General features: G+C 48.8%; 4 protein-coding genes across 5 annotated transcripts; 2 read left to right on the top strand and 2 right to left on the bottom strand.

Moving 5' to 3' along the window:
- LOC128731441 (transmembrane protein 179) lies at positions 1–1,329 on the top strand. Its single transcript, XM_053824562.1, has 4 exons — positions 1–182; positions 251–394; positions 453–614; positions 698–1,329. Exons 1-4 carry the CDS (start codon positions 73–75, stop codon positions 978–980), a joined length of 699 nt encoding a protein of 232 aa, XP_053680537.1. The 5' UTR covers positions 1–72; the 3' UTR covers positions 981–1,329.
- Positions 1,330–3,483: 2,154 nt separating this feature from the next.
- Positions 3,484–14,433, top strand: LOC128731307 (mucin-5AC). Its single transcript, XM_053824416.1, has 4 exons — positions 3,484–3,508; positions 11,544–11,748; positions 11,835–11,946; positions 12,043–14,433. The coding sequence occupies exons 1-4, from the start codon at positions 3,484–3,486 to the stop codon at positions 14,431–14,433; spliced, it is 2,733 nt and encodes a 910-aa protein (XP_053680391.1).
- A 3,334-nt stretch (positions 14,434–17,767) lies between these two features.
- Positions 17,768–22,006, bottom strand: LOC128720799 (calreticulin). Its single transcript, XM_053814494.1, has 3 exons — positions 21,791–22,006; positions 21,466–21,570; positions 17,768–19,699 (listed from the first exon to the last, which is right to left on the bottom strand). Exons 1-3 carry the CDS (start codon positions 21,873–21,875, stop codon positions 18,663–18,665), a joined length of 1,227 nt encoding a protein of 408 aa, XP_053670469.1. The 5' UTR covers positions 21,876–22,006; the 3' UTR covers positions 17,768–18,662.
- A 1,216-nt stretch (positions 22,007–23,222) lies between these two features.
- On the bottom strand, positions 23,223–24,764 carry LOC128732077 (chromosomal protein D1). 2 transcript variants are annotated; one of them, XM_053825238.1, is made up of 3 exons: positions 24,625–24,764; positions 24,044–24,197; positions 23,223–23,974 (listed from the first exon to the last, which is right to left on the bottom strand). In XM_053825238.1, the coding sequence occupies exons 2-3, from the start codon at positions 24,104–24,106 to the stop codon at positions 23,618–23,620; spliced, it is 420 nt and encodes a 139-aa protein (XP_053681213.1). In that variant the 5' UTR covers positions 24,107–24,197; positions 24,625–24,764; the 3' UTR covers positions 23,223–23,617. The 2 variants fall into 2 exon arrangements, with proteins under 2 accessions (XP_053681213.1, XP_053681214.1); XM_053825239.1 differs by having other exon boundaries at positions 24,044–24,188; positions 24,625–24,680.
- Positions 24,765–24,945: the final 181 nt, after the last annotated feature.

The raw sequence follows: 24,945 nt of genomic DNA, 5'->3' as shown, positions 1-24,945 counted from the left end.
CAAAACAAAAGGAAGAAAACAACATATCCGAGATTTGCGACAGGCGGGGTAGCTGATGCGCCATTGGATACAATGGCTCTCGCTAACGTATTGATTTTGAGCCAAATTGCTGGCCATGTGTTTGCATTTATCCTGTCGATGTGCATTTTCATTCCCCTGGCCATCCATGTCCGATCTTTCGAGTAAGTTCTAATGTTCTGACGCAGCGGAGCTGGAGCCACAGATCGTGCAGTGTTTCATTTATTCGCAGTGGACATTGTTTGCTGTTTACGAGCGGCACCTGGCAGGAGAAGGATGGTCTCTTCGATGTGAGATGGGCTTCAAAGGCGTACTGCAATTATCCCATCATCGTCGGCGTCAACTTGTTTATCATTTCCGGATTGCAAATCTACAAGTATGTACTGTGTGCTGTTGTTGTTTTCATCATTCAAAAATGCGAGTTTCCATTGCAGGATGGCTTTTTTGGCGTACCGTGAACTGGAAAGATCCTTTTTGGGGCTGTTTTTCGATGTAGTAATCAGCATTTCGCTCTGCGCGATGACTTTGATTGCTGCAATTATTATCACCCTAGGATTCATGGCATGGTGCTCAGATATGACCGAACGTTTTCCTTCGTAAGTTACCTGTGTGTTAACGAGGTCTGCAACATAATAATTCGATGGCCTTTTGGCTTATTTCGGATTTTTTATTCATACAGCTGCGATATAGCGGACGGACAAAATATTACCAATGTGGAACTCAACATCCAAACATCCGGATTCTATATTGAAATGGGCACTGCTCAATTCGGTGCCTGGGCATCGTTTGCAACCTGGGTAGGTTTGTCAGTTTTTTCGCTGTTAAAACTCATCAACAATCACCAGGTTCGCAACATTCGGGTATCGATGTACATCGAACGACAACGCCTGGTTAACGAGGATGTCTATCGTGGAACAACGTCCGAAGTACCGGCCGCTTCAGGCACTTTAAGTGATAATTAATGCAGCATCGTTTGCTTACCATGCGCACAGACTGGTATGACTGGTTGCACGTGAATGAATATTGAATATTAACGAGCCAATGTGCACACAAATTGAGATATACTTTTCCATTTAATATACTTACGTTAATCGCAGTTTGGCGCATACAGCTTTATTTTAAACATACTACACGATTTGCATTAGAACACTGTTGCCGTACATCACACCGACGGTTAGAAAATCAAATTCCTTTGAAATTATGTTAATTTCTCGAAATACGGTTAAAATGCGGATTAAAACAAATAATAAGTAATAAATATAATTTAAGAAATACGCATATGTGTTGCATTAAACTAGCGGTAGATGCACAGGATAGATACACTGATTAAACAAGTGTTGTGAGACATCAATTCACCAAATCTTTGTTCACTGTTTCCATAAATCTTCATAGTGGAATAATCGAATGAACGTTTTCTATCATGGAAAAAGTATAATCTTTGCCAAATGCAAATTGTTGCTACACATTATTCCTCCACGATAAAATTAAGAGCTCTTCCCAAATATTATCCATGTGCTTGAACATTAAGATCCGACCTTAATGAATATTTTACCGAAAGAATTAAATTTTCTTTAATACAACAAATTAGTACACCGTCTTAAGCCAGTGTTCGAATATTTTAACATATTTTAGAGATGGTTGTTTAAATTCTAAAATTTATTGAAACGTCATCGACGACCGCGTAGGAAAGAAACGTCATGTTGCGGTTTGCTGGATGCTGTCAAACTGTGCGACGCTAGCCCAACCCGTTTTCCCATCCAGTGAGCCAGGCGAAACGCACGGACACTACCAACGCAACAACATAGTCAAGACAAAAGCTGGTGTGTCAGGTGCCAGCGGACGTGCGTAGCGTTTTTCCTTTCTCAAACGGGCATCCTTTCCGTGCAGTTTCCTGTTCGCCGCAAGCCGCAGCAATAACGTTCGATCGCGCTTCAGCTCGCTCACGCGTCGGTGGGTTGCTGCGTGCCCCTTTCATACGCCTGCCTGTCTGCGTGCGTGTGCGTGCGACGCAGCTGTGTTTATTTGTGTACACCGACCGGGGGACTTTTTCCTTTTATCGGTGCGGAAGTAAATAAAAAGGATTAAAAGGAACCCTCCGCGGACAGGCTACCCATCTGCACCCGCCCCCTTCGTCCTAGCGCTAGGACTGCCCCGCCACAGCTAGCCCCACCCCTGGCCACTTCGACCAGCGAAGGAGGTCAGCCGATCGGGGGAAAGCACACGGGTCCAGGCGACACGAAAGAAAGAAGCGAAACGCGGCGATCTGTCGCTGTGGTGACGGTGTGTGCGCTTGTGTGCGTCTCCTGTGTACACGGGACGAGGCGAGTTAGGGTATCCATTTTAGTTGCGACCAGCGTAACATTTCGGTGTGGCGTGAGGTGTTGCCTAGGTCTAGATTGAGTTTGCAACGGTGACATCGGTGGTTCTCTCGCGCGCGCCCCATACACAGCCAAATCCTAGCGCCTTCCACCGACCCACAGGAAGCAGGAAGTGTCAATCGCGTGCGTTGCCGATCCCTCCACCCCCCGAATGGGGGGACAGTGAAAGTATCGGTGTTAGAGGGGGTGTAGACGATGCGCCCTCTACCACGGGAACCTCCACATCATCAGCAGTGCCGTTCTCGAGCGAGTCGCAGGGAAACCGCTCCACCTAGCCGTGTCGTGGCCCTGCGTGTGTGCGTCGATCACAGTGTGTGATATGGTGACATCAAAGTGTGCTGCGAAATGTGTCGCTAAGTCCGCGGGCGCTACTGCATCCGGGGAAGATTACCGATAAAGCAAAAGTGGCGAGGTGTGTAACAAAAGCTCGCCAACGTCAACGCAGTCCGTCAGAGGGTCCCCGTGTGGTCCGGCAGTGTGTGAAAAACGTGCGTTCAGCCGGTGAAAAGATTGTTCAGCTCGTGTCGAGTAATGTGCGGTCTACGTGCACGTTAAATACGCTCCCCTTTCGGTGGTGGCTTCGAGAGCGCCAAGGCTTGCTCATTATACCCCGTGTGGGTGTGTGTGCGTTGAAGTGAAAAGTGAAAATATCACACCAAACCGCCCTCTGGGGAGGGCTTTCTGTTTCGAATACCTTCTGTCGAGGGCAACCGATTCCACCGAACAGCGGCAATCCCGCCGCGATCACCAATTCCAAATCCAACCCCCGGTTTAATAATATCACTCGTACGCCGGACACCGGAATCTGCGCTCGTGTGGCGGGTGGCTCTTGCGTCCGAGCTCAACCGAGCGCATCGGGAAGGAAAAGCGAAAAGCTCCTGCGGTCGCCTGCACTCGTCTTTTGGGGTGGTAACGACACGGGAAAAGAAAACAATTCCACCACGAACGCCGAGCACACACAAATCCGCGGAATTATCCACAAGTTTGGCCCTAAACTCGCCGCCCAGTGTGTGGTAGTGGTGCGTGTGCACGTACGTGACTCCGAGGCTGGTGCTTTTTTTTTGTTACTCCCGACAAACCCCACACGATGGATCTTTTATCCAAACCCGAAGGTAAGCAGGAATTGTGGACGCCGTTTTTTTTTTGTTTGTTTCTCTCTATTTTACAGCCAAGTCCCCCAAACTGGCACAATTTTCCCACCCCGCGAGGAGGACGAAAACGTGCGATAGCGTCCGTGTATGGTTCGCGTAAGATCGCACATCCCTGCAACATGCAACTGGGGAGAGAGAGAGAGAAAAAAAAACGAATGCCAGTGAATCATCTCTCTTAAGGCCCCTCAATCGGCAACGGCAACAGTTACAAACGCTGCTGTCCCAAACCGTTTATTAAAACAACGAAAACAGCCCTACGACTGGCCAGGGAAATGAAGCGAACTCACGTTTGCGTACCAATTGTTTTTTTTTTGCTCACATTTGGCTTGTGCCCTCGTGCTGTGCGTATTCGTTTTACTGTGTCAAGGAGAAAGGACCGCCCAATTGGGGGTGGGTGAGTGTGCTGATGATGTCGATGATGAGTCAAGCACACTGTACCCTGCTACTGCCGATGATGAGTCAAGCACACTGTAACCTGCTGCTGCCCATGATGGCCATGGTATACGTCTTTCAAAAGGACAAGTGCGTGTGTTGTCATTGACGTGTTGGGGCACAGGGGAGCTTTATTGCGCTGCGAATTCCCGCACAACACACCCTGGTGTGGGTTTTTAATTAACTCAACTTCCTCGCACGCTCGTACGCTCGAGGGATAGTAAGCGAGGATGGCAACGCTATTCAGTACCACACGGTGAAGGGCTAAAAGGATTAAACCACCCGGCACACGACGGTTATTACGATTGACCTAATTTAGCACGAAAGCGCTGCGGGGCTACTCCTGGACCTATCTCAACCGTTGTTTGTAAAGCCGTTCACTTTAACCCCCCCATTGGGGGGATGCCCGTTTCCAGGAAGATTCATCATTCGGTGGATTTCATTCTCGCAAAAGCCGCGCAACTGTCAAAAGTTCATCGACCTTTCGCATTCCCCGAAAACGGGCAGCTTTACGTGGTGGGTGGTGTAGTGTTGCCTTTATCCCATCAAAGACACCCGTGGAAGACGAACGAGATGCGCAAGGACGTTGTGAGCGTTGAAGGAAGAAATTATTGGCCTATTTTTCGATAGAGCAACCACCAGGAAACCGGGAAATGCCACGCGAAATGTCACGCCACGTTCCTGTTGATTTAAATTCTATTCCGCAAAAGTGTTAGCAAGCACCCGGGAGATGGAGAGTTTTTTTTTGGTCCCTCTATAATGCCATTTTTGCGTGTGTACGCGATAAATTCATGTCATGTCATGCCATCGCTACTCGATGGTCCGAAAGGCCAACCAGTGGTCATTGCGAGGTTGTTTAAAAAACCACATCCCCGACACAGTGTCCTACCGGTGGTACTATCCTGCCCAGAACTGAATCGATTGCGTTTGACACATTTTGCGGTTGAGAAAGGGAAGTGTGCGTTGCGAGGCACCGCACCGAGGTCCATATGCTGGGGCAACATATTCCCTCTTGCTGTGGGTGTGTATACTCCCTCTCAGGACTCAAACGAATCTCACAGGACACCGTAGTTTCTATGCTCTCTCTCTCTCGCTCGCACACGATGTGTAGTCTCTCTTTCTCCCCATCCCCATAAATCAGGCTCTGTGCGATTATGAAAACACGTAATCTTCGTGGTTCAGATCCGTGGTTAGACGACCCATCATCATCATCCTACCGTGGTTTCGTCTTTTGTCTGACCGTTTAGAAGGGCGGCAAGTTTGCGTGTGTGTCTGCGAGAGAGAGAGAGAGAGAGAGAGAGAGAGAGAGAGAGAGAGAGAAGACAACGCAGAGCAAAAATCACACACCACACACATTCGGATGACTCAATCTCGGACTGTTGTGCGGTCCGGTTGATGTCATGATGGTTTTCTCGGGTTGCCCTTCTGCGCGAATCTAGGCCAACCAAGCCAGTCCTAGCCAGCCAGCCCAGTCCAGCGGCCACACCCAAGAGCCAAGAGATGTAAAGAGAATACACGTCTATTGCTTTTTCAAACACATGCAATGCACCACACTTGCTAGTTGTTTTTTGGCCTGTGTGCGCGGGGATTTGTGGATTTTTATTACATTCCCTGGTTTTTTTCCCTCTCTTTTCTTCTTCTTCTTTGGGGAGGGTAAATTGCTCCTGCTGCTCCTACAGTCGGTCGCGTCATGGTTGTGATAAGATTACTGAATCAGGCGCATTTCGCACAAGCTTCGTGAAAAGCGGATGTCACAAGAGCCAGTTTTATCACTCCACCAGCACACGAAGAGAAGTTTGCGCTTATTATTATTATTTCGTGTGTGCATTTCTTGCGCGCTTATCATGCCCTCAGGCTATCTATGTGAGAGAAGGTTCGGGCGTTTTATCGGAAAGGCTCAAGCATGCGCTCGGCAATGGAACATTATGGCGCGTTGTACACGAAAGCTTTGTAGGGGGAGCTGACTAATCGAGCCGCGCAAGATGTCGTCGTTTATTAAGATCACATTTTAGAGGTTTTGTGCTGCACAAGTACTAACAAACATCGCTCACTTCGGTTGGTGTTAAAACTTGGCTTCTGAACAACTCATTTTCCATCGTTTCGAGACAATATGTGCTCTAATTACTGCCAGCAGATGATGGTTTCGTTCGCAAAAGAGGCTCCCAAAAATGCCTTTTTAGTCCTTCGAACCGACACGCACCCCCGTCCCAGCACGGTGGCATTATTTGTCAGGACTTATTGGGCCTAATTATCTGCCGCCAGCGCTCTTGAAACGAAGCTGAAGAAGAAGACGAAAAAAAAACCTTTGGCCCTTGTAAAATGCGTTATTCCTAGCACGTCCGATGGTCGTGTCTGCGCCGGATGCGTCACTTTTCTGATGCTGTAAAGGGCCGCGAGCGTGTGGGGATTTCTTTACGCTATTCAACCAAAAACTGCCATCCCCAAAACGGCCATCCATCCATGGCCAGATGGGCTCACAGGGCGGGATGGATTATCGAGCAAAAAAAAAGAGAAAAAAAAAACAACCCCAAGAGCCATCCACCGAAAGCTCTCGAAAGCGAAGCTCGGTTGCTCACGCTGCGGCGTTGAAGAATAATCATAATATTTAACACAATATTCGTTTGTTCATGCCTTTTTACGGCATCGTTGAATTTTCTCCCCTGCGCTCGATACTATTTGCAGGATGTTTGTTTCGTGTGTTTCAAATGGCTTCTCGTCGTTGATCACTCCGATCCGCCGGGTAAAGCACATCGGGAAAACGATGGGAAAGTGGGCGGCTGGCTTTTTTTTCTCTCCTCATTTACACCAAACCGCTTTTCATTATGTACAACAGCAAGCACACCCGAAAAAATGCATTATGTAGATGTCCGCTAGTTCGTCGCAACGCTCTACGTATCGATACGCTCGACATCTATCTCGGGCATCGTGCCGGGCGCCAGTTGTAAAGAGCACCCAATTTCTCCACCAAAAGACCATCGCACGCCGATGGCTCTTTAAAAAAAAAAAACAATCGCAAAACGGGCATTTTCTCATCCGTTCCGAGCTGTGGGGCGTGCGATGTTTTAGGGAAGAAAAAACCGGGCACATTATCTTTCATGAGCATGGCGAGCTGTTTTTTCGATGAACAGTACCGAAATATATATATCCGATCTCACACTAAACACCCACACACGTGTGCGTGTGTGCTTTTCTCCTTGCGGAGAAATCGCTCCTCCAGATCACAATCGTCATATGGCTGTACACCGGCGGGCTTTGGACGATGGCAAACCCATCTCGCTTATCTTATCGCTTTCGGTCGGTCAACATGCCCCGAGACTACTATTGTTTTCCTAATCGATGGTGGTCACCTTCTTTCGTTTTTTTTTGCTCTCTTTCGCCTTTTTCCACCTGCTCGCATAAAACTGGGCTGCTTTTTTTTTTTCGTTGGTTTTGGTATCCGATATGAGCCGAGATGGCAGCTAATGCCATTTGTGATTATTTCGCGATAAAGTGAGTATGTTGTGGGTTGGGGGGAGGAGCTTTTTTTGTTGTTTCGAAAGTCGACTATGTCGAAACCAACCCCAGAACTCTCGGATGAGTCACGCACACGTACCTTTTGCGTTGCCGGAATTTATGGCCACCGATTTGCATACGGACAATGCATCAGTGCCGTTCCACCAGATGCACAGTGGCTGGCAAACGCACACCAGCGAATGGTTGTTGCATGCAGCATGGAGGGAAGTTTAATTTTTGAATGCACCGTTGAACCGTGTCAGCTGAAGCCCTTATCTCAGCTGGGTGACGAGAACCCACGAGGAAGGTGCAATCCCATCGTTTTAGGGCAAAATTTTGCTTTAATTATAATCCCAATTCGCTCCCTAGCTGTCACCTTAAAAGTGATGTTTTATGTGTGTCTCGTTTACCAAAGGTTAAGGAAACCTTCTTTTTGCTTCTAATTAGAACCAGCATTTAGGGTGTGTAGCGCAAATTATTCACCAACCAACCCGGCTGATGTCATGCAAAATGGCGTGTTTCAGCTGCTGCTGCTGCTGCGCTGTCCGTTAATTTTCCCTTGCGCACATTTGTTTCGTAATGTCGATGCACAAACGTACGCAAATGACACCCGTACACCGAGAAAACACGTCTTCCACGGTGGACACATCTTCCTCCCCCGAACACACACACACGGCCACCGATAGGAGCAGGTTCCGGTTTATGGTTGCATTTGATGATAGCCGCGTGTTGTAGGACCTGTTCCGTTTCAGGGCCAACCAGGTGATGATGTATCGCGCGTTATCGGTGCTGACCGACCTCACGGTGGTCTAATGTCCGTATGCTAGACATCAAGCGCCTCCATCCTTGCATAACGCCACGCCAAGGTCGTGATTTAGGATCATTTTACGACCGAAAGAGCCTTCGTCGCAAGGGAATGATTGAGTGGCTGTCTCGGTGTCAGCAGGAATAGCCTATGTTTCGGTCGTAACTAGCTCAAAGTCACTTCACAGTGTGATTAAATGTTTCCCGCAATTATTGGTGACAGCCAGGTTTCAACATTTTCACAATATGTAAAGCCAACAATGTGCCATTAATATGCCTCTCGCAGAGTGATGTTATATCTGATTACGACAGCTTGTCGTTATTGATCGAATTTTGTCCTATTTAGACGGACCCTCTTATTATCGGAGCCCGCTCCCCTTAAGCCATCCAGATCCTCCCTATGAGAAAAGGTATGCTATATAATGCCCATACTATGTGAAGATTGCCGAGCAATTCACCTTTGCGATAAATCTTCCACCTCGCCGAAGGGCTCGTCGTTCAAATCAGCCGTTTTTAAACGGTGTCACTCTTGCTCTTTGTCTTTTGACAGAAGAAAACCGACATACATACACACATGCGGGGCTCATCTGCCAGTTCTCGAGTGCCATCGCGTACATATATGTGCGGGCTCAATCTGACGCGTAATGCCACCTCGATCACCGGTGGCAACCCAAAGGCGGTGGTTCACCATTCTAACTCTCTCAACCGAACCACTCCTTCACCAGGTTCTCCCTCTCTCTCTCTCTCTCTCTCTCTCTCTCTCTCTCTCTCGCAGCCGAGTGAAGCTGAATGATCACGATCGAAGATGATCGCTAGAGCGATTGCTGCCTCCTCCTTGGTTAGTAGGGTCTCTTTGGCGGTTGTTCACCTTTTCGATTTTGGTTGCCGCAAGCCGTACCCGATATTGGGAGTGTTTTGCTTTCGATAGTTTCGTTAGCGTTCTCTCTCTCTCTCTCTCTTTTGCTTCACCTCAAAACAGGCTTCCCTGGTACGGGATAGTCCTCCCGGGAGACCAACCAGGTGTACCACAATCGGGAGTTTCTACACGCCTGTTGACACTGGCCAAGAGTCGATGAACGGTTTGGTGGTGCTTTTAAAATGCATTCAACGGGTTTTGAGTTAAAAACGTGTAAGGAGTTGAAAACAATTTCGTGGAGCTCCCGTCAGGTACCCGTGTGTTTGCTGAGGGACCCCTGTAGGTTTTCGACACACCTCAACACCGACAGCTGCTACAGAAGATCAGGCATGGCATGATCAACCCTTCCGTGAGCAATGCTGGACGTGCGAGATGTTAAAGCAAAATGTGTGCCCTTTTTTCGAAAGGGGTTTTTTTTTTCTGCAACCGAAAAGTTCAACCACACTTTTCAGCTGACAGTTCAAACGTCATCAAAGAAAAACGTTGCTTGGCCAATATTCAGCGACGATCACCGATCTTTCGACAGTGAAGGGTTACGAGAGGGCAGAATCACGAGAATCCAATCGTTTGTGCTGCGATCGAGCATTCCAGCATCTGGCGCAAGGGTTGTTGGCTTGGGTCGTTTTAGTTCGTTAGGTAGTACAACTCCCGCCGCCGCCCCGAAAACCAGGCCATTCCTAAGTCGTCCCGCACGCCAAAGGGAAAGTGAAACATGGGCACACAGAGTCACTCTTCGTCACCTTCGTTAGCTCTAGCCGCATCGACTGCGCCTACAGATACAGATGATGTTCGCGCAGCGCAGCAATGTGTGGCCTTCATTCCAGCCTCCTAGTTGAGGTGTACCCGAGATCTGTCTGAGCAGCTCTGGAGTTGGGGCAGCACGACGTCGAAACAGATCACGTCCGTCGCATTGTCCCTCTGCGAGCTGAAATGTAGGTTAGGGGCCCGCTCTCTCTCTCTCTCTCCCAGCAAATGCGAAGCCCTTTCTTTTTGCGAAACGCCATTGCGCGAAGATCCCTTGGCAGAAGAGGGTGCGATCGAATCGAGCATAATGGAAGGCATCATGCGAATGGAATGCATATGCGCTTGGAGAACATGGCGTTGAGATTTACTTTGGTTGGAGCGGGAAAAAATTGGATGGTTTCGTAATGTGTAATGGAATTACCTCAAGAACTGGGTGGGGTTTCGAGGGCCTAAGTAAAGCAAGAGAATTCAACTAAAGAGAGCTTTGGTTGTGATTGTAGAGTCATCAAGTCATCGGTTATTAGAATTGATGCTGTTTTTCCTTGCCTTTAATAGGCTGGATCGATGATGAGTATGCAAAATAGAGTTGAATTTGATATTCTTGTTATTTCAAATGCTTATAGGATCCTTCAGATAACCACTATTCCCGAATTTTGATGTTCGAACGACGAACTCCCTATTTTTTTCGTTGAAACTTTTGCTGTGACATCCAAAATCACCTCCACTTTGTCTTTTCTCTTGTGCGTCGAAAGACGTGCGATAACAATCTGTGAGTGGGGTGAAAGGGTGGTGAAAATAATAACCTCGATCCTTTTCAGTGATATCGTTATACAGTGGCTTTGTTCCATTGGATATGGTTGAAAATGCAGTCGAATCTAGCCTAACGGAATGAGAATACTCAGCACTATCAAACATAGCTTTAACTTGACTAATAATATTATAACATTGATATTAACGATGCTAAAGAAACTGTGGTATCAAAAATAGGCGATATTGATGATCGTTCTATAGAATTCTTTAATCTACAATAAGTCTAGCAATGGCCAAAATGGAATCAAAAATAGGAATAAAGAAGTTCAAGAGAGAAGCCGTAATATTAAAACATTCTTATTACAAACTGAAAAATATGACAAGAAGATGGTAGAAATACCAATAACATCCTCAAACATGTTGATTGGAACAATCGCGAGGCACTTCATTTAGTTATCTTATTATTGACTCGAGTGTAAAGATATTCTTTGAATAGTTCGTATTCCAATTGAATGCTGCAAGTACTGAAACTAAACAGTTCTTAATAAGCCTAATAAGAAGTAGACAAATGCATCATACGCATTCATGTCCACCTTAACGTTGATTGCATCCTATTACATTTGTTTTCTCGCGTTAACTTGTTCCTTTTAACGATTAGTTAATTAGATCGAGAGGCTCAACTGAAATGCGTCTTCTTTTGATGTTTTTGGTACTTAGCTACCTGAAAATGATGCAATAAACGGTATTTCGATGGCCTATGATTTTATATTCCATCGTTTCCCCCAAACTAGTCGTTCTTTTGAGATTCTTCCCGAGGTCTTCGAGTGACTAATTTGTTGCAATGTTGTGTACTTTCAGTCAGTGCCGTCGTCGAGTTCGACTACACGGCCAAGGAACCGGACGAGCTGACGCTGAAAAAAGGTGCCATCATTACGAACATCAAGGTGCAGGATGGTGGGTGGTGGGAGGGCACCCTTGTCGCCACCGGACGGACCGGCGTTTTTCCGGACAACTTCGTGCGTGTGCTGGAATCGCAGGACAACAAAAACCAGGTCGTTCTCAGGTTCGTCCTCGTCGCTCACATTTCCCGCGCAAAACGCTTAACGTTAACGTGTTTTTTCCTCCCCGTTTTCTTCCGTTTGCTTTCAGAGACAAAAGTGCAACCCTAAACCGACGGTGCAAAGTCATTTACAGCTACCAGGAGAACAAAGCCGACGAGCTGACGCTAGCGGTCGGGGATGTAATAGAATTTTTCGAAGAGGTACGTGTGCCGCCCGTGTCCTGGTGGACGTTTTGTTTTTTTTTTGCGAATTAGCATACTAAACGAGCGTTTTTCTCCGGTTTTTCTTTCTGGCAGGTCGAGGAAGGCTGGTGGCGAGGAAAACTGAACGGACGGGTCGGTGTGTTTCCGTCCAACTTTGTCGAAATGATCGAATCCGTGTCGCCCAAATCGTCCAGCCGGAAAAGCGGCAATGTCGGTGGGCTAGGCGTCACTGCGATCGATAGTGGTTCGGTTGGTTCGCTGGGAACGGCAAGTTTAAGCAAGACGAACAGCCTCAACAAGAGCCGCACGAGTTTGAACAGTTCACGGGAGGACCTAGACCGGCATGATGCACCTTCGCTACCCCCGAAACCGGTACGGGAGCTTTGTAAGGTGCTGTTCGCTTATCAACCCGCCAACGATGACGAGCTGAAGCTGGTTGAGGGTGACATCATAACGATCCTTTCGCGAGACCTCCCGGATAAGGGTTGGTGGAAGGGTGAACTGCGCGGACGGGTTGGAGTTTTTCCCGACAACTTTGTCTCGCTGCTTCCGCCGGAAGGTGGCAAATCGACGACGACCATATCGGCCTCGGCTCGCTCTGTGGCCAGCAGCGGTGGAGGAGGTGGTGTTGTCGGGACGGGAATGCACCATCCCGTGGCCATGTCACCGGTAAAAGATCCTTTGCACGCGCCCAAACCGGAACGTCCACCGTCCGCTAGCAAAATGCAGATGTTTGGCAAACAATCGTCCAACTCCACCACCGGGGTGTCGTATCGGAAGGAAAGCTTCGGATCGAAGGACTCGTTGAACGAATCCACCGGCAGCATGGGCAGTGTCGGGGGTGGTGTGGCCTCGGTGACGGGCTCACCGACGTACAACAGTGTGGCGGCACACCGGAAATCACTGGAGAATAAAACCGCCGAAAGTAGTGGCGGCGGTTCGCCGGCATCGACGGGTGGTGGCGGAGTGGTCACGGAGAAACCACCCCGCAAGAGCCTTGAGAACAAAACGTCCGACATACGCAAGAGCCTGGAGAACCTGGACGACAAAAAGTCGACGCCACCACCCGTGCTGGGCAAAAAGCCGCAAGTTCCGATCAAGAAGTCTGCCTCCATCACGAGCGTCACCGGGAACTTGTTCTCGGGGTTGAAGCAAAAGGTGAAGGGCGGTGGATCGGTCGACAAGGACAAGACGGCGGACGAAAGAGATGGTATCGGTGGCAGCAAGGTACGGTCGGAGATCGTTGACAACGGCGAGAAGACGATCGTCGGCGAGAAGATCGACCTAGAGTTGGGTCACGTGGAACGAGGCACGTCGGTGTTGAAGGATATGCGTGCGAATCGAGCGAAAGCCCCAAAACGACGACCACCGTCATCACCGAGCAGCATCATTACGACGGATCCGAACTCCACCGGTATCGTCACGGCGAACGGTGGTGGTTCCTCGTTGAGCAACGGAAATGCCGGTCCTTTTAGTCAGCTATCACTTTCCTCCGAACCAGAGAGTCCCAAACCAGACGCGACGGTACAGCCGTCAGCAAACTCGTCCTTCGGCACCGAAGAGGACACGGTAGCGAAGGTACCGAAACCCCGCGAATGGGAGAAAAACAAAGTGCCCTGGATGGACGAGCTAAAAGCGAGCCAAGCGAAGAAAACAACCGCAGCCGAAAGCAAATCACCCGAGCACCACACGACGAACAGCGGCAGTGGTCACTTCCAGGATGAGTCCGGCATTTCGAAATCGTTCCACGCAAGCACGACAACCACGGGCGGCACGGCCAGCACGACATCACCCGTGGTGCCCTCGAGCAATGCCGCCATCCGTACGCGGCTCATAGAACGTTCCGCCACGACCACAAGCGTCCCGGCGGAAACCAATCATACCGCCGGCACGGGCAACAACATCAGCAGTTCCTTCGATTTAATCGCATCCTGCAATCGAAAGGAGACCATCTCCCCGTCGGTCGCATCATCCGCGGATCCGGCCAGTAGCGTAAACGCGATGACCAAATCAATGTCGGCCCTGTCCACCAGCACCAACGCCAGCACGAAAATTGCCATCACCGCATCATCCGGTGCGGCCTCGGTGACGGAAAACAATGGCACACACGAACCACCGGCCACTCCATCACCAAACAGTCGACCACTTAGCGTAAACCTGCGTACCACCGGCCTATCTCCGACGCCCCAGAACCGTAATGCCAAAACAATCCACATCGTCGGAGGCAGCAGCAACAAACCGTCGTCAACGAGCGGTGGGACCGGAGTCGCTACAGCAGGACCAGATTCCCCGGGCACGACGATGGAGAACGTATGCGGCCGGGTGCAGGATCTCGAGCAGAAGGTCAACCGCATGGAGCGCCAGCTGGTGACACAGAACGGGCTTATCGAGGAGCTGACGCGAATGTTGCGCACCGAATCCGAGAAGGTGAAAACGCTCCAGAAAGAGCTGGAAAAGTACGCTCAGTGTGTCACGCAGGTATGATAAAGCGAGAAACCGGTGGCAAAACCCCGATCGAAGGATGCTGCAGGACCTTGCAGACTGTTAGGCTGCCATTGCGCGGTGTTATCGATCCACATTCGAATCGCTTTTTTTGCATTTCATTCACACCGCCGGAAGATGAGGTTAACGCCAACGCCAACGTGGTGCTGTGGTAAAACGCGAAACGATCCGCCAATTTCGAGTTATGGGAATGCGTTTTTTTTTGTTAGTCAACCGATGGGAACACGCGGGGTGTGTGGTGTGTATGAGTCAAACGGCGGTTAACCGAAGGAAAGGACCTTTTCCTTGCCTTGCGAAGGGCAACGAAGCACGCACAAAGAGAAAAAAACGACAAGGGGGAACTAGAAAGAGGGGGGAAAAACGGATGCGTTTCTTCTGCTCCCTCGTCCTTAGAACCATTTTCACGGAAGCTGGACAAAAGGTGTACGTTAGCGTAACGTATCAGACGGCTAGGGTTTAGCTCAAACGACGTTCGTTTGAATCGTTCAAAAGTCATTTGTACTCTAACAAGAGAAAAGTCCGTTAGCTAAATGTAGCATTAGTTTTATTTTTGTCTGCTTCGTCCTGTCGAGGCGGGTCACTGAACGTCGTGTATTAAACGTAGCTTTTGCGAAGAGATATCAAGCAATGTTTTTGGGGAGTGTTCGGGATGCGTTTTGTGATCCCTACAGGACGCGTCACCGATGTATCGAATGTTCCATCTCTTCTTTAATTGCTTTGAAAAAACAAAAAGGTAACACAACTGTTCGCTTTCCTAACAACCATTCCAATTACACTTTCTCTTGCATTGCTAATAGAAACGAAGAAGAAAACACATGAATTAACGCCTAAAGTATTGACGCTAGAACTTAACTTATGCTAAGCGAAGGAAACTAAATCGAGCGTGTAGTGTATAAGGGTTAGTAGACATTAACTGGGCAATGTTGAAGGGGGCACATTAAACTACGCTAGCCGCTGGTAGATTAATCGATTCAAACTACGCAAACCTAAATAGGCTGCAACGGTAATGTTGCTTATGCTTACACTATTGGAACAGAGCTGAGATATAATTAAGCAAGAAACACCCTTTCCAGGGCGTTAAAGACGCGTTCAAATTGCTACCCCTTTTCTCCTCACGACGTTAAACGTTGCGCTTGCTCTGGCATATTCGTTTTTGTTGCGCAGTATTTCGCTAGGCATATAAGCATAAAACTTGGGGACCGAAATGGTGTTGCACCGCATAAATGACACGAGAAAAAGGATTACATCGAGTATCGGTAGTAGTGTACTTAAGCGCGCAAAAAAAAGGAACAAAGTGAGAATGGCATCCGGGCGTGGGTGCATCTTTTCGTTAGCTTTAGATTTTTTTTTTGCGTGGAAAGTGTCCAACCTACAAAACGTGTGGAGGGTTCCCGTGCTTTAGTTATTTTTATCTTTTCTTTTTGTATACTTCTGCTATCAGCCATGCGCGTAAAGCAAGCCGGATTTCTTAGGCAATTGGGCAAGAGTGCAGATAAGAGAAGATGATAGCTCTTCTTCTCTGTATCACTTGAATAATGAGACGTACTAGAGGGCAAATAACGACGCATCTGCTGACAAGTCACCATGGTAACGATCAATGCAACCAGCTCGGTAAACGATCGGTTTGAAATTGAGCAAGGAAAACTCTGTATCCCGTATATTTAGTTTGTTTGCATTTATGAGATCGCTTGAAGACGAAAGCCAGACAGAATCGGCTGTGTGGATGCTGTTGTGTACAAAGAAGTGCTTTCGGTGATCCATTTTCAGCAAACGACGAATCAACAATCGTGTTAAAGCCAATGCTTGAAAGCTACGGGAATTGACGAGCGCCCTTCGAAGCAAGGATGTAAGAGAATGTCCGCGATAATGTGTCCACGTGTCCTGCGACGAACTTTCATTAGATTTCCCTCGCCCCCGTGCTTGCGGTTGTTCTCTTCTTTCCACCCGTTGCTGGGGCTATTTGGCCATCCTGTCGAGATCCGTTGGCATGCAGCTTTCGACGGAAAAGGCTAGCTGCTACAACACAGGGGTCAAAAGTCCGTTACACATTGACGTAAGCGCGTAGTGTTGTGACCATTATGATAGACACATAGCACGTAACAGAACAGCTCGTGAAGCAACCATTCCTATATAGCAAACTACAACACTCGTTCCGTCAGCCAGCGGTGCTGTGGTTCACTTAAACTTAATAAGGTCAGCGAAAAAAAAATATGCTTTACCGCTTTTCACGACCTCCGGTTCGTCAGGTCGGACGATAACACGATCGATAACGTGTAGCGCAGCCCGCGATATAGACCAGGAGCCATATTGTTCCATTCCAATCGTGCTCTTTTTGATAACAAAACATTAAACAATAAAATACAAAAACAAATGTAAGGAAGGGCCGGCCGGGGCACGTCCAGAAATCGGATTTAAGAATGGCGCCGCCAATAGGAGGTAGATACAGTTATCACAGCTGCGATCGTATTGCTGTACATATTTAGTAAAGTTTGATAAGTATAACTATTTTTTTATATACTTATATACATATGATAGATACATAGAAATATATACACAACACAGTAGAGACCCTCAAAAAGGCGTCGTGTGTTCGATTTTCCTATGCCCGCCCGCAACACCGTTCCGATCTATTTTGGTTAGCCCGTGGGAAGCGCGCGTTTTGGAGGAAAGCGAACAAAACAATGCCACAGAAGAACATTAGACCGGTCATATACAGGCCCCCCTGCCCCCCAGGACGTAATTACCGGAACCGATCGGATGGGCTCTGGGCTATTACTTCCCCGAGAGGAGGAAATCCGATAACGATGGATCATTTACGAAACGCGCTGCGACAGTGCGAGGTTACGAAAATAAGTAGGATACGATTAAAATATGTCACCATTGCGAGATACTCGTCGCAAAAATAGCTAATGTGCTTACTGTTACTGTTTAAATTTTGTGAATATCACAGGCTGATACTTCCATGAGATCGCATCAATCGTTTATCGAAACCAGCGTTGTTGCACATTTGCCGCAAGCCCAAAAAATAATTACACAGCATGTTTTTGTTTTTATTTCATTATTTTACTTTTTTATTTCTTTGCCTCTGACTGTTCACGTTTCTTCACCGTGCGTTCTCCCCTATCGTCCTCCTCAAATTAGCTTGGTTGTTCCATTTCGCTCCGTCTTTGTAAGCGTCCCTCTCTCGTTCTCTATCTCTTCCGTTTGCCTAGCAATTCTTAAAATCCTAAATCAAATACACTCAACTAGCGAAAGTGATTTAAAAAAACACGTTATCCACAAAACAAAAACGGTGTTCTCTCGTCGTGGGGGTCTCTTGTTTTTTTCTTGTTCATGCTGTCTCCATACCTATCATCAACTAAACGACACATGCAACGGAGGGCTTTGAGAGAGGCTGCATGTGAGATTCCATGATGATCCGACCTCACCATATCATGTGTGTGTGTGTGTGTTTGTGTTGTGTGCGTTCGTCCCCCTTCCTTCCGGGTCGCGGTTGTAGGGCACGTCCTTTTTTTCTTTTGCGATGACTACTTGAACAAAGTCAAACAGACGCGTGCCACCCCTCCGTGAGCGCGTATCAACAATTCGCACCAGAACCATGGCAAAGGAGACACCACAAATGTACAAGGGAACATAGAAAAATCTAAATCATAACAGGGAAAAAACAACTGTCTCGATGGTGGTGCATGAGCTCTGAGCCAAAGCAATCGACGAACGCACGCCAACTGAAACAACACGTCTCTTTGCTTTTCGATTGATTGGGAACACACTGCGTACCGCGGCTAAATGCGTTCCGGTAGTTTAGAGAGAGGTGTGTGTGTGCGAGGAAAATAGCACTTCCGCAGCTTTCCTCGGGTCTAAGCTCCTGCGCGAAAGGATATCTTTAGCGCAACAACAAAAAATCTCCCATTTGGCGCCCTAGTCCGTCATGTGCGTCCCACCCATCAGTCCCAGCTTCTCTCTGATCTCTCTCACGCTCTCGCTCGCTCTCTTCCTGCAACATGTCCAAATGACTCATGTGTGTGTGTGTGTATGTCTGTGGTATGTCGTTTATCCTGCGTCCGTCCGTTGGTAAGGGGTTCTGTGTTTCGTGGCAGTCGAATTGGTTTTCTTCCTTCGGCCCATGTGTGTGCCGCATTCCATAGGAATACGTAAAGGGCCCGCCTCGACGTATATTAGAGCTTTTTGTTTGTTGTGTAGATGCCGCCTGCTTACAGCTCATCGTGTCCCTCGTCGTCGACTTCCGTCGCTTCGCCGGGCAGAGCGTTGTCCGCGTCATCCTCATCGTCCTCATCCTCGTCATCCTTTGCCGCTTCCTCGGCGGCCGCCTCCTCCTCAGCCTTCTTGCGCTCTTCCGCTTCCTGGGCGTCCTTCACCTTCTTCTCGCCCTCCTGCGTGGCCTTCACGGTGGCGGCTGCCTTCTTCGCAACCTCAAGATCGTTCGTGAACAGGAAGTTGTCGAAGATCGTGCCCGATTTGACCTGCCACACGTCGATACCGACGCCGCACACCTCCTCGCGCAGGTACAGGTTCTTGTCCTCGACGTACTCCGGATTGTCGATCTCCGGGTGCACCCAGACACCCTTGTACGCCGGGTTGTCGATCTGCTTGGGCTTCCACTCGCCCTTATACTCGGGGTTATCGATCATAGGTGGCTCCCATTCGCCATCCATCTCGTCGTCCCAATCGTCCGGCTTGGTCGCATCCGGATCCGGGATGTGTTCCGGTTTGTCGTAGTCCTCCGGCTTGGTGTCGTCCGGGTCGGGGATGGTGGCCCGATCGTCCCAGTCTTCCGGCTTCTTGGCTTCCGGATCCTTGATCTTCTTCGGTGGCAGGAAGTCCCAGTCCTCCTCCAGGCTACCCGATTCAACCTTCTCGTTGTCGATCAACACCTCGTACGTGTTGTCCGATCGCACGACCAGCGTGTAGAAATGCGTGAACACGTCATCCTTGCACCGGATGTCCTTGTTGACCAGGTGGTTTTTGCCCTTGTAGCTGAAGATCACGTGCACCTTCTTCGTGCCCGGTCCGCAAATGTCCGGTCCGAACATGACCAGGTACGGCGTGTCACCGTGCAGGTCCTTCTGATCGACGGAACAGTCGAACACCTTCAGGTATCCGCCACCGCAGTCAATGTTCTGCTCGTGCTTCACCGAGAACTGGATGACGAGCGTGTCGTCCTTGTTCGAGAATGGTGTGAACTTGTTGGACAGTGCGTAGAATCGAGCATCCTGCGAGGTTTGCAGACCTATTGATAGGGGAAAAAAGGCAACAAATTGTTTGTTAAGACGTATGCACATGTAAAACCAAAACGCATTTCCATCAACAACGCCGTGTTGTGATCGGTACGGAGGTTTTACGATGTAAAAAAATAGCTTCCGCCCTACTTTACGTTGGAATGCGTCGCAAAAAGAAACCCACCCCTGTAAGGTGATGTTACGGATTCAATAAAATTTACCCTAAACGAGGTATCGGGGACGGTTGACTTTAAAATAAGTCAACAAAGCGACGTCACCCACCGATGGAGCACGCAGCCCCCCGGGGGAGAGGGAGGAGGGGAAAGAATAATTTTAAAACATCACCCAAAACAAACACAACGGTGTGTTATTTTCTTTCTTGCCGAAACAGAACGGTTGGTTGCGCGAGGTCAGCTGTTTTGCCGGACCCCGGTGTCTCGGGCGGATGTTTCGCCAAGGTAATATGCATGCAGGCATGTCCACCTGGGACACGTTCAATTAAAATAAGCATCCAAGCAGGCGCGCTCTGATTCGTTTTGGGCATTCTGTCACGCACTATGGAAAGTTGCGTGATGAGTTGAACGAAAGAGGAAAAAGACGAGAAAAAAAGGACACCCAGGGCACCATGATAAACATCGAACGCCCGTCCACCTCTCGTGTACACCGAATCGTGACAAATAATGGGTCTTTTCCTTTACACGGGGCCATGATGTTGCCCCCAGCGGGCTCCGCCATGCAAGGCCATGGAAAATCGAATCATAATCACGAGCCCATTTCAACACCATCAGCAGGCGATGAAAAACGCAGATAAAGGCACACTATAACGCCCCCCATCCGTGCACATCGCGCTTCTGGAACGTTCCGGCTGGAGCATGAGCGGTTCGGACACGTCACACATGAAAGTGACTGATCCGTAAACGTTTTGTGGCTCGCGCAAAGCCCACTACTGCTGTTTCGCTCGTGACAGTAGTAGTAGCAGCGCCATGGAACGGAGCGCTGTTGCCACGGTTACAGAAGCACAAACTGCTCGCAGAGTGTGGCTGGTGAAGCAACGACAAAAAAACGATGGCAAGCAAAAGAAGATGTGGTGATGTTTTGCCGGTTTTTCCTGTTCTTAATGGGTCCCGGTCCCAACTCGACAAGAAGCCGGGTACGTCATCCCACCAGACGCAGGCTATGCTGTAGCATCATGCTCTCTCATTCTCCCCGGCGAAGCATAGGTGGCATTCAATACGAAGTAGGCGCTTCTCATCGCTTATGCCACCCGATCGGATCCCCATGGTGTCTTCTTGGTTGGCTGGCGAGTTCTTCTTGCAGACGGTGCACAGAGAAGCGCAGCACTTCTGCTAATTTCCAGCCAGATAATTATGCAATGTTGCCCGCCCTCGTGTGGTGCATCTATGACTTTTTCTTTGGAATATTCTTACCCCGCGGGAAAACGGTCGATGCCTGGTTCCTCCCCTCGTCGTGTTCCATTTCTATCGGACTCGCAGGGTTTCACCATCATCATACCATGGCAGCTCGACCATAGCATAAGAACGAACGACGGTCATTCACATTCTGGAAAATTGACACGTCGGCGGCACTGTTTGCGATCTAGTTCACACACCTTTTTACTTCCCAGCGACGCTTTTCTAGCGGCTTTTGCGAGAAACCCGTTAAAGGAACTTTTTCTAATTTTTTGCTTAATTTGCACATTTTAGACGCATTCGCGTACACAGTTAAATGGTGTTTCAACTGTTTCTACCCCATATATCTGTATGGTTAGAATATTTACCTTTGTCGGCTGCAGCATCGTTGAAGAACTTTCCGGCCGTCTGCACAAACTTGCCATACTCGACGCCCTTGTGTTCACTCTGGACCCACGTCTTTTGCCAGGAATCTGTATCGCAGCGATCCGCCAACGGATGATACGGAATAAACAAGAACCGAAATTAGTCAGCGGCGTGGGAATTTGTTTGCCGGGAGAGGAGCCGGTTGTTGCCACGTTGGCTATTATTAGCAGGGCACTGTGATATCATTTGCGTTCAATGACGAGCACACTGTCCTGTTCTTTTTTATGTCGGCATATCGGTTCAGACGTTTCAGATGAAACCACTTACCGTCTTTGAAACCTTCCTCAAAATACACCTCGGCCGACACGGCCACGGCCAGCACGGTGGCCAACACTACCGCGAACGTACGCATTATGCTTGCAACGATAGTTTCCTTTGCGATGCAGCTTCTAATGCTGCTTTTGCACTTATATACGACACCGAAAGAGGTGTGATCCCTTCGCCAGCGACTTTACCGAGCCCGGAGGAGCGTCCGAGCCTGTTCGACTGCACACAACGAAAAAATTATGAAAACGAACCGTACCGTGGTTTTATTATGAAACTACGTCTTCCCGCCGATGGTGCTGCCCTCCAGTGGGAAAAAGTGTTAACCAGTGCGCCTGTTTCGTTTCAACCACGCGTTGGGTATCACGAGAATGAGCGAGATAGCATGCACCAGGAGCGTACGTCGCACCCGGCAAACGCGAATACGTGTTAGTTGTGTCGTGCGCGCAGTATGAGTTGACTTTCAGGGGCCGTTTTTGTACAGAAATCGCATCACAGGGCACGAGATGCAGCAAATTTACGCTTTTCCATGGTCATGGCTAGCTGTTTGGTAACCTGGCAGGTGGCTTAGGCAACGGTTGGTGGTCAAAATTCAAACCAAAAACCATCACCATCGCTGCCCGGCGAGGTACGCTTGACAGATGGAACGCGCTGATTGGTCCGCGTTGCACCAATCGCCGACGCACACTTTTCAACCGGCCGTAGTTCAACCGGTTTGCCGTCGAGCGTGGTAGCGTCGCTGCAAGCAGCTAGGAGTCGCGCGGAAGCAATTCAAATGGCCATTAACGCTATCGGCGCATCTCAGGGGGGTGTTCAACACGTGCCAACACGGTCTGGAGACTGTTAATTGCGACGGCTGGACAGGTAATTAGATGCCAAATTATGGAACTAAATGATGCTATTGGAGATTCAAATTTTTAGGCGAGATTTTGTGCGAGCAGCAATATACAGAAGCTATTAGAAGCGTCCACGTATGCATCACGATTCGCCGATGATAATGCATGTGCTGCGGGCTCCTGTTGATAGCATAAAGAATGGGAGAAACCGAAATGCAGGCATAATGTGCGTTTGTATGCATTTGGAGCAAAAACGGGCGCCACGTGATAAGGCTCACAGCAGGTAATCCGAGGGTACTTGCTAGTAGAATTTTTAATTTTACGCGCTAGCTACATTAGGAACAAAAATGCCTTAAATATATGCTGCATTTCAAACAAATGTCGATATAATTTTAAGATAGAACACAGGGCTAATCTGTTACCAGTTCATTGAATGAATGAGATTGTATTACTCTTGATCAGTACATTAATACAAGAGATCCCAGGAATCCCGTGATATAACGTCAACGGTAAAAAAGAATATTAATTTATAAACAAAATACAATTCAAACACAATAAATGGTGCAGGTTTTGTTGATAGAAAGATCAACCACCATAATCAACATGTTTCGCAACAAATAAAACGATAAGAAAAGAACGTAAGTCACTACCGTAATCTTTGAGATGAGGTAAAATGGAAGTAACTTTTCTCTTTGATTTAAGTTTATTTAAACACGATTCGCAGGATTTCTTAAAATACCCATCAAATGTATGCTGACACACTGTTAAGTAGATAGAAAGGAGGTTTATCGGATTCAAATTCCTCTAAATTTCTTCCATAAACGGCGCCTGCAGAGAGCGCCTTCCCGCTGCACGTTGTACTCCCCCAACCAACAACGTGTCGGTGGCGGAATGCGTCGTCCGTGTGCCACAATGGGCGGGAAAAATCCTCCCAAGGACGAGAACGTTGTGCAGGGATGAAGAAGGGAGGGAAAAAATCGACAGTGCATCACATTTACGAATCGGATTCCTCGTTTTCGTAGTTCTCATCGTTACCCTCGCTATCCTCCGGCTCGTCATCCTCCTCCACCTCATCGTCGTCGTCATCGTCCTCCTCGTCCTCCTCGGAGGACTCCTCTTTGGCCGGTTTCTTTCGGCCACGACCCCGGCCCCGGCCCACGGGTGCTGCCGGGGCTTTTTTGGCCGCTTTGGCCGCCTTTTTGGTTGTACCCTTCGGTCTGCCCCGGCCACGCTTCGGCGACGGTTCCTCGCCATCATCCGACAGGACGGCTTTCTCCTTCTCGCGGTCCTCTACCACCTTCGACTCTTTGGGTGAAAGGGCGCGGGCTCGCTTTTTCGGTGCGACGCTATTCTAGAGGTGCGATAAAGAGCAAATGGTTTAAAAAATATGCTTACAATGCGGAACCGCCAACCGTCTTACCTTCTCCGGATTGGGCGGACGTCCGCGGCCCTTCTTCGGTTCAACGACCTCGGTATCAGACATTGCTCCCGATGCTTCCTGAGATTGGTGGTCCTTCGCTCTGGCAACAAACAAAATTCCTCCGCGTGCTCGCTGGAATGTGGCCCTGTGATATCTGTAGTATACATTAGAAATTGAACGAGAACCCGTCCTCCCGTAGTAAACCCGTAGTGCTTTTTTTGGATTGCACAAAATCCATTTCATTAAAAACATTTTCATCTACATTTTCCACCCTCGCACACCCTCAGCATCCAAAGGTAGGCAATACATCGAAAACTTCACCCTTGGTAGTAAACGTTCTGCGCTTCACTGCTCTCACCGGCCGACCAGGGGGGAGAAAATGCGAGAGAAAGCGCGTGCCCGCGTACACACCCACGCGGACAACTTCCGGAACCGCTCCTGAAGGGCTCCCGTGCTGGCATCTTCTTCCCCGCAGGCACACGCAACTGTATCGAAAGTGAAAATGTCTTCCGCGCTACACAGCTCACATCCCATTTCCCAAACAACACCCGATCGCGATCGATTTTGTTACGGCAACGTACCTTGCGTTTTCCCGGGACGAGGATAATTCGATATTTTACTTCACGCACTCGCCTTTATTTTTGACGAAACACACCGACAAGTGGACCCCTAGGTTTAGGCGCACTTCGCGTCCACCAGCGTCACGGTGAGTGTGTGGTTCTCGCCCAAAAAACACGCCGCCTTTCACGCGCTCCGCGCGGTCAAGTTCGCTTCTGCCACGGGCAAGGAGAAATAACACACAAAAAGAAACAACACCACCACCACACACACACACACACACAGGCTCCAGGATGATATCCTTTTGGTCGTGATTTTTGAGAGCGGAATGTTGAAAGCGTCGG

The sequence above is a fragment of the Anopheles nili genome, chromosome 2 (assembly GCF_943737925.1).
Source record: "Anopheles nili chromosome 2, idAnoNiliSN_F5_01, whole genome shotgun sequence".
Lineage (NCBI taxonomy): Eukaryota > Metazoa > Arthropoda > Insecta > Diptera > Culicidae > Anopheles > Anopheles nili.
This window is presented reverse-complemented; position numbering and strand designations above follow the sequence as displayed.